Source organism: Vipera berus, assembly GCF_964194415.1.
Source record: "Vipera berus genome assembly, chromosome: Z".
NCBI lineage: Eukaryota > Metazoa > Chordata > Lepidosauria > Squamata > Viperidae > Vipera > Vipera berus.
The window spans coordinates 92,075,926-92,099,320 of NC_138205.1; the positions used below are offsets into that span (position 1 = coordinate 92,075,926).

The 23,395-nt window shown below is 37.5% G+C and overlaps 1 protein-coding gene across 1 annotated transcript in view; it reads left to right on the forward strand.

The window, feature by feature from the left end:
• Positions 1–23,395, forward strand: part of SKAP2 (src kinase associated phosphoprotein 2) — a 141,039-nt gene that overhangs the window by 27,388 nt on the left and 90,256 nt on the right. Inside the window, exon 4 of the mRNA XM_081343192.1 lies at positions 10,891–10,998. Within this exon, the coding sequence (XP_081199318.1) occupies positions 10,891–10,998 (108 nt within the window). The remainder of the gene's footprint in view (positions 1–10,890; positions 10,999–23,395) is intronic.

Genomic DNA, 23,395 nt, shown 5'->3' on the forward strand with positions numbered 1-23,395 from the left:
CAATTGTATCCACTCTCTAATACCTGGCCCTGAATCCCAGGGCCTCCTTAACAAAGCATCTGCATCTGTGTTCTCACCCCTGGGCAATATCTCAAACTGAACCTAAATGCAGAAAGGGCAGCCAACCATTGGTGTCCTGTGGCATCAAGTTTAATGATTGTGAGCAAGTATATGAGTGGATTGTTATCTGTCTTAACCTCAAACTCTGCCCCATACAAATAATCCTTCAACTTATCCACAACTGCCCACTTGAGTGCCAAAAGTTCTAAATTATGAGTGGGATAATTCTTTTTCCTGGGGGTTAAGCCCTTGCTAATATATGCAACGGACTTCAACTGTTGATCATGTGCCTGATATAACACCCGCCCCCCAAGGCCATCCCGACTAGTGTCCACATGTAACTCATACGGTTGATTAGGATCAGCATAAGCCAGGACTGGGGTGTTCGTAAGCCTCCACTTCAGTTGGTCAAAAGCTTGCTCACACCATTCAGTCCATTCTGCCTGAATAGATTCCCAGGACTTCCTGGGTCCCTTGGTTTTATGTATCCGATTTGAATAACCCACCGCTTCCTCTACTTCTTAATTCCTTAGCAACTCATTGAACAGGTGAGCTATCTTCACAAACCTTTCTACAAACCTCCATAATATGAACAAAATCCCAAAAAATGATTGCAATTCAGCTACGTTCTGGGGCCTGGGCCAAGGGAAAACTGCCTCAAACTTGGCAAGTCCATTGCTACTCCTCGGCCAAGACAACATCACCTAAATAAGTAACAGATGGTTGGTAAAATTGACATTTATCTAATAACAATTTCAGGCCTTCGTCATGGAGCCTTGTCAATACCTTCTCCAAACACTCCTCATGCTCTTCAGGGGTCTCACCAAAGACAATAATATCATCTAAGTAGACCAACACCTTTATCAGGTTCCTATCCCCCACTGTCCGTTCCATGAGCCTTTGAAAAGTCGCCAGAGCCCCTGACAGCCCCTGGGGCATTCAATTAAATTCGTAAAAGGCCAATGGGCAGATGAACGCAGTTTTCTCCCTGTCCTTCAGATGCATGGGGATCTGATGGTGACCACTTCTTAAATCCAGTACACTAAACCATTTCGCCCCTGACAAACACTGCAGGGCATCCTCTATCCGAGGAGTTGTATACTGATCAGGGATAGTGCTCCGGTTAAGAGTGCAGTAATCTATACACATCCTCAGGGACCCATTCTTCTTCCTGACCACTACTATAAGGGAAGCATAAGGACTTCGGGATTCCCTAATGATCCCAGTCTTTTTCAGCTCTGCTAGATGCTGTCTGAGATCATCCAGATCACTTAAGGGGATCCACCAAGATCTCTCCCTAAAAGGTTTATCCTCTATCAGCCGGATTATATGCTGGGCACTCCTAGCACAGCCCACATCAAAATCATCTCTCGAGAATATATGTCTTCACTTCCAAAGCTGGTCTCTCGCTCTCTCCCACCACTCAGGAGAAAACTCTGTATTCTTGGGTGAGAACTGATCCATCGAAACCTCCCCCTCAGTCTTTCCCTTACTACTCAGAGACCCAATCAGAATAGCTGGGCTTACCTGCCCCAACAACATCCGATCCCTCAGCCGTACAGGGAGGCCTGTGATATTCCGAACGCCAGCCCAGATCTGCCCTTTTGCCTGCCTTAAATCCCACGTGGAGACTACCTCTGGAATTAACTCTATCCCACCATTCCATCCCTAACTCTTCAAGAATGAGGTATGGACCAGGCTGTTCCCAATCTACTTAATGGAAGCCCTCAGACACACCACTTCTCCTGGTTGTATTATCCTCTTTTCCCTATCCAATTTCCATAACTGCCCCACCCCCTCTGCAGGGGCCTGATGCTCCCGCACCAAACTCTGGCATACTGTCTGCAGTGCAGAGTGAACATCCCTTGCTATCGGGTCATTCCCCAAGGGAACAACTGGGGTGAGTAACCACCTAACCAGACTGGTGTTCGTCCCCACAATCAATAAACCCTGACTAACTCCCGGGGGCGATTGCACATAATAGCCAGAGTATCAAAGGTCTCCATATACCTGGCAATAGAAAGCCCATACGTCAGCCGTATGGGTAAATATCCATCATAGGGAAATTTCTCAGTCCCAATACACAGATCTTCACCCAGTTCCTGTATGGGCATATACGTCAAATATTTGTCATAAAAATCCTTGTATAATAATGTGACTTGCACACCCGAATCCAAAAGGGCCTTAGTATAAATACCTTCCACCTGTACTGACACCACTGGGGAAGAGCCCACCAGCTGCTGGGGAGCCCAGTAGTGGGAAACCCAGTGTCTGGTTTAATGACCCGTGTCTGATTCTCCAAAGACTGTTGCTGAGGTCCCGTGGTTCCAGTTTCTGTCAATTGAAGGGGACAGAGATTTCTCATTAAAGGGGGTACTCCCATCACTCCCATTTTTGTTGAGGGTTTCTAAGGGAACTCTGTCTTCTCAGTGCTGACTGAAATCACTGGGCACCCAGCTAGCTCCATCACTGGGGGCCCTTGACAGTTTCCTGACTGCACTGGGTTCCCTGATCTTCTGTACAGTTTTGTACACGCATGCCTAAAATGCCCCACGCCCCCACAATTGTAACAAACCACTGGTCTCATTGAATTATTAACCAGGGTGGACGAGCCCATCCCCCCATCAGTTGGCCCAATCCAACCTCCGTCGGGCTACTCATTACTGTCCAAGAAGCCATTATCTTACTTAAATCCAGTATCTGTGCTTGCATCGTTGTTAATTTAACATCATCCTCTCTAACCTTTCCCACTCCTGGGCCTAAGAGCTGTCCTACTGGCAACTCGGCTGTTACCTCCTTAGCCTCCTCCACTACCTCAGTTGCCCACTCTCTTTATAAGCTCGTAAAATCCCCAACATTCCCTCTAGCTTCGAGCTTTATTTGGCTTCAGACAGGGTCCGAAGCCAAAGCACCCTGGGAGAGTTGTTCTATCCTGGCTTGTTCCACCTCAGTTGGATCTAATCCCCCCTCTCCACAACCTGATATAATAATCTATTCAGGCACCTTATATATTCAGACAGCTTCTCACCCCTCTTCTGATACATGTGTTGCAAACGAATCAGGAAGCTAGAGACTGTTTCGTCAGATTTAAATTCATCATGCAACAAAGAGAGATAGTCATGCAGAGTAAAATGTCCCTGGCTCAATGTTAGGTTTCTAATAGCTTCTGCAGCAGGGCCCTTTAAACTCTCTCTAACCCATTGCCTTTTCTGGGTGTCCGTTATCTCCCATTCCTCAACTGCTTGTATTGCCTGTTCCATCCAACCTTCATAGTCCTCTTCCCCTTCTGGCACCGGTTGCATCCCTGAAAAGGTATGTAATTTCCTATATCCATGCCCTATGCAATAACCCCCCCCCGTCAGGTTTTGGATGGAAGTCAAACTTCCCCCTTCCTGTGTGAACCCTACTTCCACTATCCCTGTGGGTAAGAAAGTATGCTTCTCTTTCTTCTGGCCTAATGGTTTGGTCGACGGTGTGCCCCATGCAGTCAGAAAAATCACCCCTACTGTGACATCTTCTGTCAGTTGTAAACTTTCAACCTGAAAGCACTCTGGAATACTCTTCTTCCATTCCAGCAGTACATAAAAATGGGGGGAATCCTGATCCACCCTTGTATTTATCACGTATACCTTCTGAGCCGGGACAAAAACCTCAATATCTGCAAAATTCTCTCCTTTGACCAAACATCACCAGGAACATCAATTACTACGCTCATCCTTACTTCACTATTCCGCTCTTCGCACCACCTGATAGCTGCGTTAGAGTCCATTTTGTTCACTGGCTTATATCCTTACACAAGACCAACCCTCCCTTGCTAAAGAGGGGGGGCAGGCAGGGAATCCGAGATGAGCCCCCATGTGTAGCTTTACCCCCTCAGAGGCCGCCAAAGCCCAGCTCCTCCCAGCCCCGCTCCCCTCCATCACGCTGTGCAACTGCCCTTTCAAGGTGTTAATAAAGTGTCTTTTCCAGTGGGAGCTCATGTGAAGTGAGGTGGCAGATTCTTGTTGTCAAGGGGGGGATTTGAGGAACAAAGATGACCAGCCCCTTGCCCTGATAGTCAATGTGTGGCGTTGTTTAACAGCCCCAGGCTAAACCCCTCACCCCTTTTCTTTACTGTTAAAAACTGAATTTAGCAACCCCAGCAACTTTCTCTCTCCTCACTCTCTCTCTTGACTCCACTCAGGATATCCCCCACTGTGAAAGAAGCAATAAAATTCCACCTTCTCATTCTCTTTCACTCTCTCCTTCTGCCTGATTCATGCCCACCGCTTCCAAAACCAGCAGCAGCTGTCCAAGCTTCCATCTCCTCAGGCAGGCTCCTGCAAAGCCTTTCAGCCAGCCCCGCTACATGTGTTTAAGGTGAAATCTTGAATGTGTTGTACAATATTCCAATATTTTCCCAATAATGTTAAGAATTACAGTGTTTCTGATAAAAATCAGAATTAGATAATGCCTCCATTTAAAACAGCATAATTACAATTAAATCCCATCACAAACTTTATTGACTGTCTGATAAAAATAAATCGATTATTTCTGTGACGCCCATAGGTAGAGTCATATATCCTGTTAGTTCAAGATATTGTTGGGGAGCTGTCTATGAAATGAAAACTGTTCTTTGACTATGTGGAATCTTGCCACATATTTCTAAGCATTTATGGTTTTACAGGTTTCAAACTCTGATTCCCCAGATTTAAACTGAAGCTGAATGCTGTGAGTGAAATCACATGCAATGGCAGCACTATTTGCTTGTAGACATGTGTTGGATGAGCATCTTAGGTTTTAAAACAGCATATTTATAACTGCTTACAAAGCAGAATGATGCAAGTATTTAATCTGCCTGAAGGGGATTTGTTTTTTGTACACCCCTGCCAAAATTGGAAACTTATATCTCTGAGCAAATGCCATATCTCTGACGCCTTAGCAGGATCAATCCCTGCTGCCTGCCCTGAGAGTTGTTTAATTAATTTTTTTGGCTGAGTACTCCAAGCAGCACCAGGTGGCCAGATCTAGTCACTTTTTACATTTACTGTATTGCTTCCAAATGAGCACTATCTAGGGGCATGGCAAAAAGTTAAACAGGTGGCCCACACACAGCTTCATTATTGCCTCTAGAACTACCACAGTTTCTTGGAATGTAGTTGTCCCAGACCAATAAATTTCTGTGATTCTGCAGTGCAGAAATATTCTTGAATGACTTGTTGCCAAGGGTCCTCAAACCAAGAGTCAGCCCCCTTAGTATGGATAACAAAAAGCACTAAAAATAACTGGCAGAAAGTCTGGTGGCCATACCTCTATTTTTTTTTTGCAATTTATGAAATGTTATAAAATATGCAAAGGATGGAAATGACAGGGAAAAATGTGCTTGATTGATCACAAAGGTAGGAGTTCACATTGCTGGAAGTTCTCTTTTGATCACATTTGAAACTATTTACTGAAGACCTCTTTCTAAATAATATTGAGCTGCAATTGCAGATAATGTTTAAAATCTTTAAGATACAAATACAATCTTTTAAAAAAAGGTAAGAATACAATTAACTATGACACAACTGTGCCATCAAGCTGACAATAAAACATTGCATATTTTAAAGAAGAAACAAAGAGAAAATAAGGTATAAGGAAATAAGAATTGTTAAGCTAAAACCTTAGCAAATTAGACAAAACCTGGGATATGTGGTATTTTCCAAAGAAAGACAAGCACTGAATTGTTTAACTGTCTGGAGGCAGTGAGTTTCACAGTGTAGCTGCTGGCAAAAGAGGTGAAGCATGAGACAATGTATACCATCTTTGCTTTAAGAAAAGACCATGTTTTTTAAATGATACAACACTCCAGGCATACTATAAAGATAAATGAAAGGGGGAAATATAAACAATAGCGAAATGATATTAATTTGAAAAGTAAGAAGTGGATCTTTTAAAGACAACCAGCACGAAATACAATTAGAAGAAGTATTTCTCAAGACAGAAGTTTCGAAGAATTTGATGATATTGACTTGGACCTTTATAGAAATCAATTTATGGAAGTCCAGTAAGTGTTTCCAATTCCATCTTTCTTCCACTCACTCCCTTCCTGCCTCCCACACTGGTTAAGAATTTATTTTAATTTTAATTTAAGAGAGCTGTCCACAATCTTTTGGAAAGGATGTTTGGAAAGGATGTGGGTGTCTTTGAATAGGGAATTTTATTTTCTGAATTTATCAGGATATTAGAAAGTGAGACCTAAGTGGGGAAACAGTTTTAGGCTTTTCTTAGGATCCAGATATGATACTGAAATGCAGATTTGGTAACAGCTAGGAATCTCCAATTTTAGTTTGAACTAGTGAACATCTGTAATTGTAGCCATCAGACTACTTCTAATCTCCTATTGGCCCCTATCAAGGGAATGTCTCCTTTTAATTCTAGTTGCATGCTGTGTCGTAGTGAAGAATATTACATCTATACAACCCCACAAAAGTTTTGAGTCATGAAGATAGATTTTAAGAAATTTGTACTTTTGTGACTACAAATTATAGATGCTCACTGTAATTTGAATGCAGATAGTGATAAGGTTGCCAGGAAGCTTGGGATGGAAAGCTAGGTAGAACAGAATTTCTGAAATTCTTTCCAACTTTTAATAATTCTGCTCTAAGTCACAGAGAAATGTCAGAATATGAGTGGGAGTGTACAATTAAGGAGCTAGCAATATTCCAAATCATTACGTAACCACCTCTTCCACGGGAATGCATAGGTAGAATATTTCTAAAATGTGTTCCCATTTTGTTCATTTTTTAGTTAGAAATTTGTGAATCCTTTTGAATTCTAAATATTTCTGTAAAAATATGACCTAAAATGTGATCTATTCTCCACACATGTCCTTACACTTGATAAAGAGAATCCACTTAAGCAGATGAGTCAAAATATTATACTTGTTCAGTGTGCTTAGGCATTATGAAGACTCCTTATATGCACAAGTCTAGCTTTTTTCTGGAAGATAGATCTGTTTTTAATATCTAGGTAATGTTTTTTTAAAAGAGTGGTAGTATTCTCTACATGGAAATTCAGTTTAAACTTGATTTGGCCATGTGTGTTGCTGGTTATGTCCCAAATAGGTGCATTACAGGATTTCCTCCTCCTCCTCCTTCTCCCTCTCCTCCTCCTCCCTCTCCCTATTTTAGCCAAGCCCTGGTTCGACCCTGGTCCACCATTCTTTCATTAGCTCAGGACTGCCCCACCATATTTTAAAGATAGCCATTTGGGTTTTTCTATTGCATGGGTGAGAGAGGAGCTAAAATTAGAGAAATGCATAAATTCTACCCTTAAATTGTCTGCAGTAAAGCTCTAAGGACAGGACTTCTTACAAGCCATAGTATTAAGCCAGTTAGAGTATGGTTATTGAGGCAGCATAAATTGCAAAGAAAATTGGAAGTAGATTCATGAAGACAGCCATGGGGAAGAATCTGTGTGTAAGACTAAATATGAAGTTGGAATAGTCTTTGCTGACTGATGTCTTGTATTCACCAGTTGCACAGATCCTAGAATTCCTATTCCAAAACTCTTAAAGCAAACTGTTAATTCTGAAAGTGAAAGCCCAATCTAGATGTGTTGTGTTAAATTGGAGAACAGCAGAATGAATGACTTAGAGCTAGAAAGCTAGAGATTGTGAGAGGTTTACTTAATGAAAATTGCCACTTGCAAGGGTGTTGGTGAACTACTGCTTTTACAGATACGCTTTTAATTTGTGTGTGTCTGTAAATAAATTTTGTTTTAAGAATGTATACACTGCTCATTCCACTAACTATTGGATTGTGTTAAAAATCAATTAAAAGAGTAGTTAAATGATACAACAAATGAATGTATAACACTGATAAGGAAACATTAAAATCCCTGGAAAAATAAGTAGGAATGGAAGTTTCCTCCATATGTTGATAATTTATTCTACCAGGTAGGCCCCACTGTGGAAACTGTTGAATTCATTGTTGTCAAATATATCTTGAGAAGACTCACAACAAATACCTGCGGTATTAATGACCTAACTGTGCATGGAAGACTGCATAAGAAAGGCATTTCTGTAAGTGGATCAAGCTTGGGTGTAAACCATTTTGTTTCTTGTAGCGCATGCAGCATTTCCAAATCCAAGAGGCTCCTATGATGATGTGGCTGTGGCTGCAGTTATGCAGCGTACATGTTATAGCATAGCTATGTTATATGAACCTCCACTTTTCTTTATTTGTAACTGCTTTGATTTATGGAGTATCAATTTGCATAAGCAGCAGTCCTGTTCTTTCTTTGAAGTACTTGAAACGTAGAAAGATTTTATATTAATGAGAGTATTTTTTAAAAAAAAACACACAAGGATATTGTATACATTTAAAATACTGCCTTCACCGGTATTCCTGCAAAACATGAAGGAAAGAGGGTAGAAAAGATCTGGGAAAGCTATGGTGAAGAAATAACATTGAAGACATAAAACAAATACTGGTTTTTGCAGTCTGATTTAAAACATATGAAGAATGGTTATAAGAAGTGGACATGGCTAGTCTAGTGAAGAGAAAGACCAGGGTGACATGATAGCAGTGTTCAATATTTGAGGGATTGTCACAGAGAGGAAGTGGTCAACTCTTTTCCAAAGTATCTGAAGGCCAGACAAGGAATAGTGGATGGAAACTGATTGAGGAGATATTCAACCTAGAAATAAGGAGAAATTTTCTGACATTGAGAACAATCAACCAGTGGAACAGCTTGCCTTCAGAAGTTGTGGGTGCTTCATAACTTGAGGCTCTCAAGAAGAGACTGGACAGCCACTTGTCAGAAATGGTATAGGATCTCCTGCTTGAGCAGGGGCTTGGACTAGATGACTTACAAGATCCCTTTCAACTATTGTATAAGATGAAAAAGAAACTTTTGGATCATAAGACTGAAAGATACAGTATGTAAGATCCACACTGCTATAGAAATGGAGTATTATTATCTGAATCCTGTGAAATTACATACACAGGATCAATGCTTTTTAAAGAAAAGATTTGTAAAAAAGAAACTATAGGTAGTTCTTGACCTGCAACCATCCATTTAGCAAAGTACACTGAAAAAAGTGAATTCCTCAAACTTATGACCATTGTAGCATTCTCCATGGAGTTTTTAAGGAAACAGATATTTTGGAGAGATCAGGGAATTTAATCACTTATCTGAGTTCAGTGGCTATTACATTTCCTTGTGTAATTCCCTGTTGATAATAAGACTATAACATACACATGGATATAGAAGCAAATTCAGATAGTATGTATGCAGACCAAGATCTATAGCCTTTGGAAGCTATTCATATGATTCAATTGTGGTTGTGGCAAAAGTGCTGAGAACTGAACTGAGCTGCATTACAATAGATATAGACTGCATTGTTGTAAGTCGACAAAGCATCAGTATAGACACACATATTTACAATTTATTGAAAATGTAATGCTTAATTCAAAAAACTACACTAGCAGAATTATAAGTGGTATGCCCATGTGGTGCACCCTGTTATGCTGCTATCATGGGAAATTCTTAATGCAAACATTACATCAAGTATCTACTTCTCGGGCCAATAAAATATTTTTCCTTTCCTCTCTACTGTTAAATTCATAACAGACATTGTGTTGCAATTATCATTTTTCAATTGGATGAGGTATGGTCATTGAGAAAAGTATATTTTAGAAATTGTTGATAGAAGAATACAATTGCTTCTTTTAGAGAGTTGTTCTATACAATATTAGCTGAATGAATTATCTGCCCCAAACCCATTGTTTACAGTGGGTTAAATATTTTAATTCAAACCTATATCTCTGTAAATTCAAACACAGTGGCTCATTTCACCTGTCAAAGTCAGATTCAGCAAGTGTGATGATGCTTTTGCTTTCTTAGGCAAGATTTGTTAGACCAAAGGGACTGGCTAAATAATCCAAGATTGTTCTTGATATGTTAAAGTTACACACCTGGTGTGCAGCCCTTGGATTATTGTTTTTTTTTTTAACAAGCCAGTATCTTAAGCAGGATTTGTACTTAATTTACAGTCTGTTCATTTTTATTTTTATTTTTTAGCTGAGTGTTTTGGGGACTATTGCTAGTGGTCTGGTAACATCCTTGCGATGTGGCATTGAAAATTTGGAGTGTAAAGAGTTTTAATTGCAAAATAAGCCTATTAACTGAGTGTTGGAAATAACTGAAGGGTAGTGAGGGTTTTGGTCTCCGTGTTTCTGTGTTTGCAAAGCTCCTCCTCTGCCAATAATACCCAAGTGGATCGGGCAGTATGTCCTTCTCTAGCACTGTTTAAAAAAAAATAAAAAGAAAAGAAATCCATCTTACTGTGAGAATTCAAACATCTAGTGAATTTATGTTTTATTTTTCCACTTCCTTTTTGAATTAGTAAGTTTTTAAAATGGAAAGATTTTTCTTTATTCTCATTGAACACATTGGGAATTAAACCAGTCAAGTTTTGGAACTTTTGTTCTGAGCTAGTTAGAAAGTGAGTTCATGATGTATACTTCTGAAATTCACTATTGATTTTGAAATTCAAGGTGCTCTTTATGCTAGCTGTCCTAAACTTGGCACCTATCATGTCTTGGTAGGATGATGTTAGAATTCTCAGCCCCTGGAGATTGCCATACCAATATAACCAATTAGGAAAACGTTGCTCTGTGTTTAATCTTTGTTTAATCTTTTTTAATATTTGTATTCTTGTATTTTTATATGTTTGCCCTGTTCACCGCCCTGAGTCCTTCGGGAGAAGGGCGGTATACAAATAAAATTATTATTATTATTATTATTATAAAGTAAAACTGAAAGTCTCTGCTTTTAATCACTGATAATGTTTTATGTGTGCAGGAGATTATGAAGATGGCGAAGAGAATGAAAGGTCTTGTCCTGTTGCTCCTGACAGTCTCTCTCTAGCATCTGACCGTTATGATAAAGAGGATGAAGCTCCTTCTGATGGTGAGTGATTTTTCTAGATCTCATCCTGAATAATTATAATATTGTTGATAGTTTGTTTGGACTCTAATGAACTGCATAAGAAGATATTGGAGAACAGTAAAGTGTCAGGAAGCTTAAGGCCCTGAAAAGTTTCTTACCTTTCCAAGCTTGTTAAGGAACTGAAGAGCACTCTCTAGTGGCAGAAAAAGCATGGTGAAATAATAATATTTGAAATGATATTCTTGCTTGTTTTGTATTAAAATTAAAACTTGTTTCTTAGATGTTCTTCATAAGCAAATAAAAGTGATTGAAATATTTTTTTTCTTTCAAACATAAAATGGGAAAAATTCTTAAAAGATTAAATAATTTATTCTTAAGATTTTTTCCCAGTTAATAAGTTAGTGTGTACTTCCTGAACAATTATTTTTTAAAATTTGAACACTTTTCCTACAATTTTAAAATAAAAAAACATAATCAGTTATAATTATATTTTAAGGGAAAATAATTGAGGGAATCATGGCTTACTATCTTTTATTAATGAGAATTAAGTGATGTTTGATAAATCACGCATACATATAACTTCAATTTAAATGAATTTGTTGCTCAAAAATTTAGACTGGTAAATGAGGGCTGTTGGGGAAGTGGTGGTTTGCCATATACCAATCAAATTGTTTAGTTTTGTTTCAATTGTTGAATGAAAAAAATATGCTTTTTACAGCATGATAGGCTACATTTTATGTTATTCAGATTATTCCCTTTGGAATCATATATTGCATTTATGAGATATAAAATTATGGCTATTGCAGGGTAGGGATAACTCAGATAGATTGATAAACCTTCTAACAGCCAAGCAAGCAGGATCTTAGTGTTCTTCAAATTTTGTAGATTGTATAATGTTAACAATAAAAGTTTTCCTGTTTTGAATCCACCTTTTTATATTCTAAGAAAAAAGCCGGTTAAATATCAGCAATAAAATAGCCTTTTAAGTTTTTTTTAAATACATGTATTTATTGGTATAATAGATTAGATGAAGTTTTTAGACTTATTTTTCCCTGAAGGCATTAAGTAGAGTATAAACCTTTGTCTTTATCTGACAAATCTGGTGCTTATGTTCCATTCCCCGTGTTTTATGGCAGCGGACACATTCAACACATTGAATACATATACAAAGAAGCAAGCATGAGAAATATTTTTTTCTTGTTTTTTTGAGAGAGAAAAAAATATAGACAACTGCTTTTGCTTATGAAAATGAAAAGTCAATTGTAGAACAATTTTGAAGCCTGAGCCTTAAGTATTACCAATACAAATGCATTAACTATTCATTTTAAAAAGCTTCCAAATACTATTATTAAGCTATGTTAATTATATCAATTTGAATATTTTACAAGGTCTTTCTTTTTGTAAAAAATCAAAAATGAGAAATGAATTCTATTTATAGCATGGGCTGTTCAGAAATAAATCCCCTTGAACACAATGGCTATGGGGGTTTAAGATTAATTCTTTAATGCAGTCCTCCTTTTCTCTCAGTTAAGTGCTTTAAGGAAATTCACATTTTAACCACCTAAACCCTCTTTTGAATGTAGTAGTGGAACCTTGGCAGATTCTTTTTGAAAGCATATACTTTCTCATATGCAAAATACTTAAAAGAATTCCAGATATTTCATTTGTAAGTTCTGTAGAAACATAGATTAGTGATTTGTGTATCCAGATAAAAGTGATGGACACTGTGTTCTAAGTAGCTTAGAAATTATAAGCAGCCAGTGGTATCTTTAATTAAAAGATCATTCATCTTTAACTAAACCTTTCAACAGTATTTTAAGACCATGCCATAAATACATACATTTTATTTAATTGTTAATTTTTAAATTAACTATTTAGCATTTTATTCACAAGATAAAGATTGTATAAATGAACATCTTTGTTTATAACTGTAGAGCTCTGTATATATTTATTTATTTTTCAAATTTATAATGAATAAGTGACTTTGAGAGGTGATCAGCAAATTTAAAAAACAGTTACAAATAATAATATTATTAAAACATTAAAATGTATAAAAACCCAGCTAAAGACAAGCATCATATAGTACTATACTGAAAGATCATTTTGACTATCAGTGGAATAACTAAATGGGGCAGAAATTTCTTTTCTGTCAAACTGGTAACTGCTTTGTCTTTCTGACTGTGGTTTCCCCCCTCCAGAAGGCATGAGTTAGAATTCCAATTTTTTTTCGAATATAAAGTTGAACAATGAATGTGCTTTTTAGAATAATGTTGAACGCTGTTTCTGAAAATGTTGGTTTTTGACATATACGTGTCTCTATATATTTTAAAGTCTGCTGCTGGCTTGTATTCTTTGTCTTGTAACAAATTATTTGCCCCCTCTCTCCCCAGTTCAAAAGTCCATTCAATTCCCCAATGGCTACCTAATTTTCCAGTTATTTCCCTCAAGCCATACGTGTTTTGGTTTCTTTATGATTTATTAGGTACTGTAGAAAAGATACATAAGTTACATCTTCTAATGAAATTCAAGCACACCTCAGTAATGCTTTGACTCAGTTGTCAGCAGCAATTAAATTTCTAGCAGGGAGAATAATACAGGGGACCAGCCATCGTACAGAAATGAGAAAGAAAGAAGCTATGAAGGTGAGAAAAACAGTTGTGAAGAAGCTACCTCAAATAAAACAAGATATACAATTCTTGACCACCATATGGCTCCTGCCTGGTTCTTCTTTTATTGGCTTATGGTCTGATTGATAGGAAAATCATAACTTGCTATATGCTAACAGGCAGAGTTCACTTGTAGGTTATTGTAAACTGATAAAGGCTTTGATGGAGGTTTGATTTTCACATTGGAACCCGACTGCCCCAGATTAATGGAATTACAATGAGAAGCTAGACTAGTTACAGCTTTGTCAGAAAAACTGATGGAGATTCTATAGTCATGACTGCTCATTAATACAAGTTGTCTGAAAGGTGTGGGGGCTTCTCTGTACAAAAGGGTCAGGATAACTGATTTTTGAATAGGATTTTATTTATTTATTGATGATTAGTTTTCTTGTAAAACAAATGATGGCCTCTTCTATAGTATAACAGTGTTGCACATTTGTTAATATGTTTGTGGCAAGGAGTAGGCCTTGATCTGACAGAGTTCACCCTTGATAGAATTGGAAATCAGAAGAACAGAAGTGTATTGTTTTGCATATAAATCTTACGTGGCAAATATTGCTGTTTTTAAGAGAGATTTTAAAAAAAGTTGAAATGTGAACTATTTGCAACTAATGTTTGATCTTAATTTGGGAAAAAGCTACGGTATGGTAAATAAAAACAAAAAGTGGATTTTGTTTGTAGAAAAGTTATTCATACTATTATGCCATAGTGCATTTACATCCCAACACCATAATATAATATAGTAGGATGGAATATTATTTCAGAGAAGAGTTTTCAAGACTGCAGCATCTTCTGATTCATCCTGACTCTGATTTCTCTATTTTCCAATATGTTAGCTTTGGAAAAAAAAGCCAATTTTTGAAATACTTGTGTGTGGGATTCCTCATATGTCAGATGGCAATAATTATACCCATGATTCAGTCATGAATCTAATATGTTTATATGATTTCATGAAGAAAATTCAGTACCAGAAATTGTATGCCTATCAGTCAGAATGCAAAATTCAGCTATGTACTTTTGGGATATTCAGATGTACGTGCTGGCATACAAACGAAAGAAAATCAATCTTTCCTCACCTCAAATAAGAGATAGTACAATGACTTACTTCCAAGACTGATGGAATACTGAAGGGGCTTTCTGACAGGGAGTAGTAAACAGAGACGCAAAAAGTATATTTAAATAGCCCTCAGTAATCTTTGCTACTTTGTAGGAAGTTTTTATTATGCATGAGTGGAATAGAAATAGGACCACATGTCAAAAGATTAAAGAATTCGTCCTTTTGATGGAATTTCTTTCTCCTTCACCAGAGTTTCTCCCTTTATTCTGGTGCACCTTCTGTGCAGACATCTTTCTCTGTTTTGGCTTCAAGATAGATAAAATAGATTCATCATTTTTACTATGTGAGTATCTAGAGTTATACTGTGCCATTATTTATTTAGTCATAGGAATATAGGTAAGTGATAATAAAATCAGTTAATAGGTAAAATTTATGGTAGCCTACCATGTCAACTTGATTTCTTCATTATTTTTCAAACTTCAAATAGCTTAACTACCAGACATACTGGAAGTGGGGAGAAAAAAACTAATGATCTTGTGATGCATTCTGAAGTGTTCTTTTGTTATGAATCAAAATTTGTCTATTTTTGTTTGGAGCTTAGAATGCTAATAAGTAGATAATATAGTGATTTAGGCTTTGAAATAAATTCTCTACCCTGAGTTCAACCATGGAAAATGGATGTTGAAAATTTGCCTGTCAGGGTAGTTGCCTGATTCTAAAATGGTGGCGTGCTAAGTATCTACATAGAGCAAAATGAAATCAATGCTTTATAAAATTGGTTATGACATACTACTTACGTGTTCTTCATTAAAGCTTGTAGATCACATTAAAAGTAAGATGATATATTTGCTCTACTAACTTGTTTCAGTTAAACATTTTTAAAAGGTTTGGAAGGTATAGGAAGGATTGTAGTTCCCAAGATGTACATATATTTCAGTTAGAAAAAGCTGTACAGTGCATTTATAAAGAGTAGTGTCTTATTTAAAAAGTTAGTTAAAATATTTATACCTCACATTCTGATACTGAAATAAGAATTCTGATGTGGCTATTTCAGGATAATAATAATAAAAAAAATCAAATGACAACAGAAGTAATAAACATTACAGATAATAAATCATCCTAGATTGCCCTATTGAAATGCATGGTAAAAATATAGTTCTTAATGGACATCTGAAAATGCAGAGGGAAGAGACCAATTTAATTTTCAATAGTCTGGATTTTATCACCCAGCAGGCTTGTCTTGCAAATTCTCTGACTAGACTTCCATTTGTTTTTGATAGATAGAGCAAATCCCAAACCTCTGTGCTTTGCTGAAGGATTACATCTTTTTTGCATGAATATTTCTTTGCTGACTTAGATAATTGACTACTTTGCTTGGAACTTTGAATTAAGGAACTTTAACCCGTCATGGATAACATCAACTTTAGTCATTTGTTGTTGTTTTTATTTGCTGCCATTTTGTATTCTTGATTCCTTCAGATTTCTATATCATATTACCAGGCTTTTAAGAGCAAAAATGAATTTATTCCATTTAGTTTTTATTGATCCATATTTCATTTTGGTAATTTGATGCTATCAAATAATAATTTTAAAAGTCAATGACCACAGTCACTTTTTATTAATCCCCTGCTTCTTGCTAGCTTGGATCTTTCCTCTGGCCTGCATTGCTGTTTATGAGCAAAACTAATTAGGGGCATCCATAACATTTTTTCTAACATATACAGTAGATAAAAGAATGGAGCTTGTTCTCAGTTGTAAAAACAACATATACCAGTATTTTGATAATTATGTTAATTAACAATTTATGTAGCTTGAAAAAGTTTGAAAACTCCTGCTCTAGACCAGGGGTGTCAAACTCAATTTTATTGAGGGACGCATCACCATTGCGGTTGCCCTTGGGGGGCCGGATGGGTATGGCCAGGGTGGGCACAGCCTGCTGGGTGGAGTGGGTGTGGTCAGCTCTACATCATTCACGTTAAGGATGCCTGTGGGGCCTGGGCAGGAGTGGGACAGATCTGAGGGTCTCTGGCAGAAGGGGGTGGGACTGTAGCAAGTGCCAAGGCATGGTCCACTGGAGGAGCCTCACTGTTCCTCTCAGGAGGGGGGCTGAATGGTGCCGCAGGCTGCCCAGAGTCCTGGGCAGCAGAGGTCAAACACCCAGCCAAGCCCTCAAGCACCTGCAGCACCAAGCCCAGCCCCATTTCCCCAAGGGGGTGCCCAGCTGCACTTACCTCCTCCTCAAGGCTGCTGCTGCTATGCTTCTTTCCTTAGCCAGGTTGCTCATGATGGGTATGAGGGCAAAGTCAGAGGGAGGCCCACTCGCTCTCCATGGGAGGAGACCTAGCTTTGTATCCAAAGCTTCCTTAGCAATAGGATGGGATAGGCCAGGAGGAGGGGGCAAGGGGGTGGTGAAAGGGCAGCCGGTTAGGACTAAGGCAGGAGTTCCCTCAGAGCCTCCTTCCTTCCTTCCTTCCTTCCTTCCTTCCTTCCTTCCTTCCTTCCTTCCTTCCTTCCTTCCTTCCTTCCTTCCTTCCTTCCTTCCTTCCTTCCTTCCTAGAACAGAGTGGTGGGAAAATAATTGAGATGAGGGAGGGAGAAAAACAGGCAAGTAACACAGATGGGGAGCTGTCATCCTTTGTGAGGAATAAAGAAATGCTCCATTGCCTGGAAGTGGCCAACACATGGCCCTTGTCTACTTCACATATCTGGCTTGGTGGGCTCTGGGGGTGGGGATGCCATGAGCAGCATGAGAGTCAAATTTACCTGCGCAATGCTGCCCAGCCCCTAGCCTGCCCGATTTTGGCAGGCAGCGGGTCGCTCTCATCACAGCACTGAGATGCTTAGCCTGGCAGTGTAAAGCTCACCAGCTATGCACCTTGCTGCCTACTGAAACTGGGCAGGCTGAGGGCTAGGCAGCATTGCACTTATCATCAGATTCACACCACCCAGCTCAGCTCTTGGCGCTGTGAAGAGAGCACCCCACTGCCTGCTGAAACCAGGCAGGCTGGGGGCTGGGTAGTGTCACACTTCTCTTCGGATTTGCACCGTCTGGCTCAGCATCTCGGCACTGTGAGGAGAGCACCCTGCTGCCTGCCAAAACCAGACGGGCTGTGGCTGGGTGGTGGCACACTTCTTTTTGGATTCGCACTGTCTGGCTCAGCTTCTCGGTGCTGTGATGAGAGCGCCCCACTGCCTGCCGAAACCCATCCCCTGGAGCCCATCAAGCCAGATATATGAAGTAGACGAGGGCCATGTGCTGGCCACTTCCAGGCGATGGTGCATTTCTTCATTCCTCACAAAGGGTGACACCTCCCCCGCATGTGCAAGGGGGCGGGGCCGACGCAACATGGGCTGGTCCCTCGCTGTTTCCAGATGGCCTTGCAGAGCTAAGACTGAATGCGTTTCAGCCTAGATGACCACCACAAAATTGTACATTGGCTCCCAGCTGATCTGGGCCAGGGCCAAGGCAGCATGGGTCATTCCCTCACTGTTTCCAGGATGGCTTTGCGAGCCACATGAAACCACTTCGCAGGCTGCATCTGGCCCCCGGTCCTTGTGTTTGACATGTCTGCTCTAGACCATATATTGTAGTCTTGTTCCATATTGGTTATTTAAAATTGTTAAAGTTGTTTTGACTGCTTCACTTCTCTGGCAGTTTTACACAATTTAATGGGTACCTTAATTCTTTGATTATTGTTTAACAGCTAGCAATTGCTTGTTATATTGCATTTTATAAGTCAGTAGATTCCTGAACTAATTATTTTTCAAATTTAATTTTGCCAATGTGTTTTATCCCTTTTCACAGCTGATCAAGGGATTTTTCAAAGAGCTAGGAAACCAGAAACTTTTTCATACGATGATCTTATATTTTGATTATATGTCTTTCAAGTCAAATCTTGCTGACACAACAACTGTTTTATTTTTTTAAAGTTTAATTCATATATGTTTGACACTTAATAATTAATGGTCTATTCTACAATATCTGAAAGTGCCCTTTTAAACGGGATTGCATTTCTCCATCTTCTGTTTATTACTAAGTATTTTTTTAGATTGTATTAATTTGACTAGTGATTAGTGTGGCATTATTTTATGTTACTTGCAAAATACATTAGTAGTTTTCAATTTCTTGTTGTCTTATATTAATCATGGATATTGCCTGCTTTGGAGTATTGTGAGTATTTAAATATTTATGGATTTTTTTCTAAATATTGTTTTTATTAGTTGATTGCTAAGTGTTAATTTTATTAAATAGAATTTTGTAACTATTGGATTTTTTGAAATTTAAAATGCACTACACCATGTAATGAAATAGCAACAGTTTTTGCAAAGAAACAAGGTGTTACCTTCCCCAAACCCAATTAATTATAACTATATTCTTTCCTGTTTCATCAGTAAAAGGTACATATATTTCTATAACACTAATGTTCAATTGATGATTGCCACTAATTCTAATAGATATGATGCTGTCATTTATGGAAATAAAGCTAAGCACAATGTGTTGGTAGTGTTGGTTAGCAGTGTTGGTCTTTTGTTTTTTGTTTTGAATATCACTGCCATTCCCAAAGTAGTCAAATAAGTGTATTATATAATTATCTGATTTAAAATGGCCCATTCTGAACCATCTAACTGCACTAATTCTTAAAACACCTAGTTGTGAATTCCAGCTATTCCTGATTCATGCTTCTCATATTTGATGTTTCTCTTTCAATATTGACACCATCAGTGAAGAACCAAATTTGGCTTTGATTTGATTATGCCATACCTCCACTCTATTCTGTTATTAGAGGAGTGACTTCAGATCTAGAAGTAGGTTGACATGCAATATTTTAAAACTGACATATCTGTAAGGTTTCTAGGAATAATATAAAAATGATGTACCATTGCTTTCTTCTGAGTTTACTTTTGAGTTTGTTTCCCTAGCGAATGGCTTTCTCCACACCTGCAGAGCCCCTTCTAGCCACCTTTACATTGTTGATTACTTTTAGCTGTACATTTCCTCTTTTGTTCTTGACAACTGATGTTGTTTCAGGGTCATTAAAACTTCTCGTTACATCAAGGTGGTAATCCCCAGGAAAACACAGTGTATGGTACCTCTATAGTACCATCTATTCACCATAAATAGTTGTCTCAGGTGTTAGAATAGTATGCAGTGTATTTGCCAGAATGCAATATTACTTAAATTAGTGTTTGAGGAAAATAAAGTATAACTGGATTCTGGTTTACTGCTTTGCAAACAAATGGGAAAAGGACCCACGAGGCTGACCATATTATCAGGTATTACTTTAATATTTAGTTTGATAGCAGTAAAGTGAAAGGATTATCTGTCTACTATTTGCCTAACTTTCCATAAACTGGCTAAATTAAGATCTGAGATATTATTTCTGCTTTGATTGCTTCAGTTAAGAAGTTCTCATTTTGCAGAGATTGTTTCTGTGTGTTTTAGGATTTAATTTAGGAAAACAAGAAGCCCATAAAACTATAACAGAAAAATCAATAAATGGAATGGGTATCTCCAATGACTATGAAATCTCTAGGAAATCATGGAAATGTTTGTTCAGTATTACAGATCTCTTGTCAACAGAACTTTTTTACTTACCAAGTGTTAAAGAGGATGAATTTCCAAAATAATCTGAAAATCTTACTATGGTTAGTGATAACTGAGTGACTTCACCACCTCTAACTATTTCTTGTTTTCATTATTCCTTCCTGCGGGCACTAATGGATTAAGCTGCCAGTCAGTGGCTATAATCTTTCTAGTGACACCATCTGGCTTGTTGGCACTTGAGGTTGTGATGATTCTTCTGCCATTGCAACTGGCGTTATCAAATGGCTAGAGTATTGATTATAGCTCTCGTGCTAGTAACTGCTAATTTTCATGTACTGTTGACTTTAATTAGTAATTTTATGCATTTTTGTCCCATGTATATTAAAAAATAAATCTTATAGTGTTGGATGTATTTGTGAAGAGCATTTCTTTTTTCTGACAGGTTCAGTTCTGATCTAGCAGATCTTTTAATTCATTTTGTAAGTTTTGGGGTGGATTAAAAATGGTGAAGATATTTGATCATTCTAGATTTCACTTCATATAGAATATTGTATACATCACTTAGGAAGCTATTGATTGCAGGGGTACAATCAAGCCCCATTTCCATCTGTCCTGTTTGCCATTGTTCACTCCCTAGAGACTAAAATGGACAATGTGAAATTTGAGCGGGCCACGAACAAGGAGTATATATCGGAGGTGGTGACCCTTTGAGAGCTGTATGCAACAAAATTTCATTTTGATGTATGCCGATTGGTGTACATTCAAAGTGACAATAAAGTTATCATAAAGTTATCATTATTATTATCCATATGTATCCCAAAGCTTTAGATTTCTGTAGCTAGAAAAATAATGGCAGGCTTATCTGCCACTTATGATAGTTCTACTTAATTAGTGTCAGATTTGTTCATATGTAAATCATATAGTATATGTTCTAGGTGCTTTAGTTATAGAAACTGTCTTGCAGGAATATAGAATTTCCATACATTTTGAAGCCATGGAATAAAACCATTTTTTTCATGGGAGTCTTCAGGGGGAAAAAAATAGATGCTTTCGGGGAAAAAAAGAATAGATGCATTATTCATTTTTTCCACCACAATTTATTGATCTATTTTGGTATTCTAGAATATGCAACACAATACATATACATTTGATTTATTTATGAATGGGAATAGTATAATTTAAATTATAATTAAGTTTACTATGAACTTCCTTTAAAGCATTTTACACTTTTTTACAGATGGAAGTATAAATATCTGAGGTTTAAGAAATAAAGGATTTCTTTGTTTTGTTAAGCTTGAAAAATATAATATTGAAGGTGAAAGAAGCTATCTACGTGATGGTAAAACAGAATGAATAAAGCTTAGTTGTCGCTTGAGAATCCCCCAAGCCCCAAGCAAAGGAGGGTACTGAATTTCCTTCTTTCCTTCCTTTGGTTGAGATGATAGTCCCTCCAGAAGGATGAGGCAGAAATACCTCTTGTCTTATGTTGAAGAGGTGTCTGCATATATCAGTTATAAGGTCTGATATTTGAATAAAAAATCTTCTCATTGCAAGTTAATAGAAAATATGGTGTGTGGGGGTTGATAAATGATGGCAAGGTTTGAGCCCCCTGTTATATTGTATTTGATATTCTAAACCATTGTTTTTCACACTGGCTTGGGAATTCTAAGACATGAAGTGCATGCATATTAACATTGCCAAGTTAAAAAAATTGTTCTAAACAAAAAAAAAGTTTTGAGATTATTTATTTAACTTTTCCAATTATTATTGTTTATTTTTTCCAAGTATTTGGAAAAAAAATACATTTGAGGCAAAACCAAAAATAACCATTTTCTGTCTAAATATCTATTCCCCCTGCAAAGGTTTTCCTACAACCTTCATCAAAATATAGTGTCAAAAAAACTCCATTAGTTTATTTAGAGTATATATAATTCACATAATAATAGCCAGGATTTTTCATTTGGCTTTGCTGACATAAGCTGTTAGTCTTGTTTTGTATCTAACTTAAGCAGGCATAAAGCAAAACAAAATTTATATTAAGGTTTATGCTTAATTTTAACTCAAATGAGATTCATTGTAAATTTTATTCATTGCTTAATAATGATGGTTATTCTGAACTGGGTTAGTGCTGTCAGAAATATGAATTCAAATCCGTTAGTGACATGCACAAAACATGAATAATAAAAGTAAAATGCCCTGACTGAATGAATGAAAAAAGGACACTTGTAGTATGTATGCAGACATTTAAAAAGTTGTTCCAAATATTTTATTCTCAATTTTGCTCTCTGGAAGAAACATTCTTATTGTTAATGATGCATGCATCTTTTCCTGATGCTGTATTGCCATATAAAATATATTATCTTTAAATAGCATTTTGAGGTTAGTTTACTAACAAGATAATAAAATTATGTATTAAAATATAAGCAACCTCCCCCCTAAAAGTAAGCACAGCTATATTGTGGCTTAAAAAATGTTAAGAAAAGTAAAATATTTTCCTGGCATAAAAATATAACGATATGTTTTATATGAACCTTTGTTGGGAAAGTATTTGAATAGTGAAAGCTCTAAGTCTACTTGCATGGGAACTACTTAGACATGTCAAACTTGCGACGTCACGTGATGTCACGCAACGTATCAGCTTTTTCACCATTGCCGGCAATGAGGTGGGTGTGGCTTCCCGATGATGCGTCAGGCCCGCGGGCTGGCAGTTTGACACTCTGAGTTAGATGGAGAGTCACTTATAGCAAGCTAACTACGAAAAAAATTATGGGCAAGTGTATATGGAGATGAGCAGGTATTTGCACATGCTGGTTCAAAGTAGTAAAGTTCAAGCCAGTACTTTGAACCAATCATACAGTATGAATGTATTGTTTAGCCACAAGGGAAAAAAATAGGATGACATGATGCTGATTTAGATATAGAACATAGCCATGTAGGAAGGATTTGATTAGTCCTACTGCCAAATAAGCTTCTGACCTTTCTGACTGGCCTGTATAAAAATACAGAACTTGGCTTTATATTGTGGTTATATTCATAACATCCTAGAGTAATTATTTTAAAACTATGATTTGTTGAATGAGTGATATATTTGTTGAAGGAGCATCACTCAAGTTCAAAGCAAGCAAGTGTAATAAGGCTTACTTAGCATAA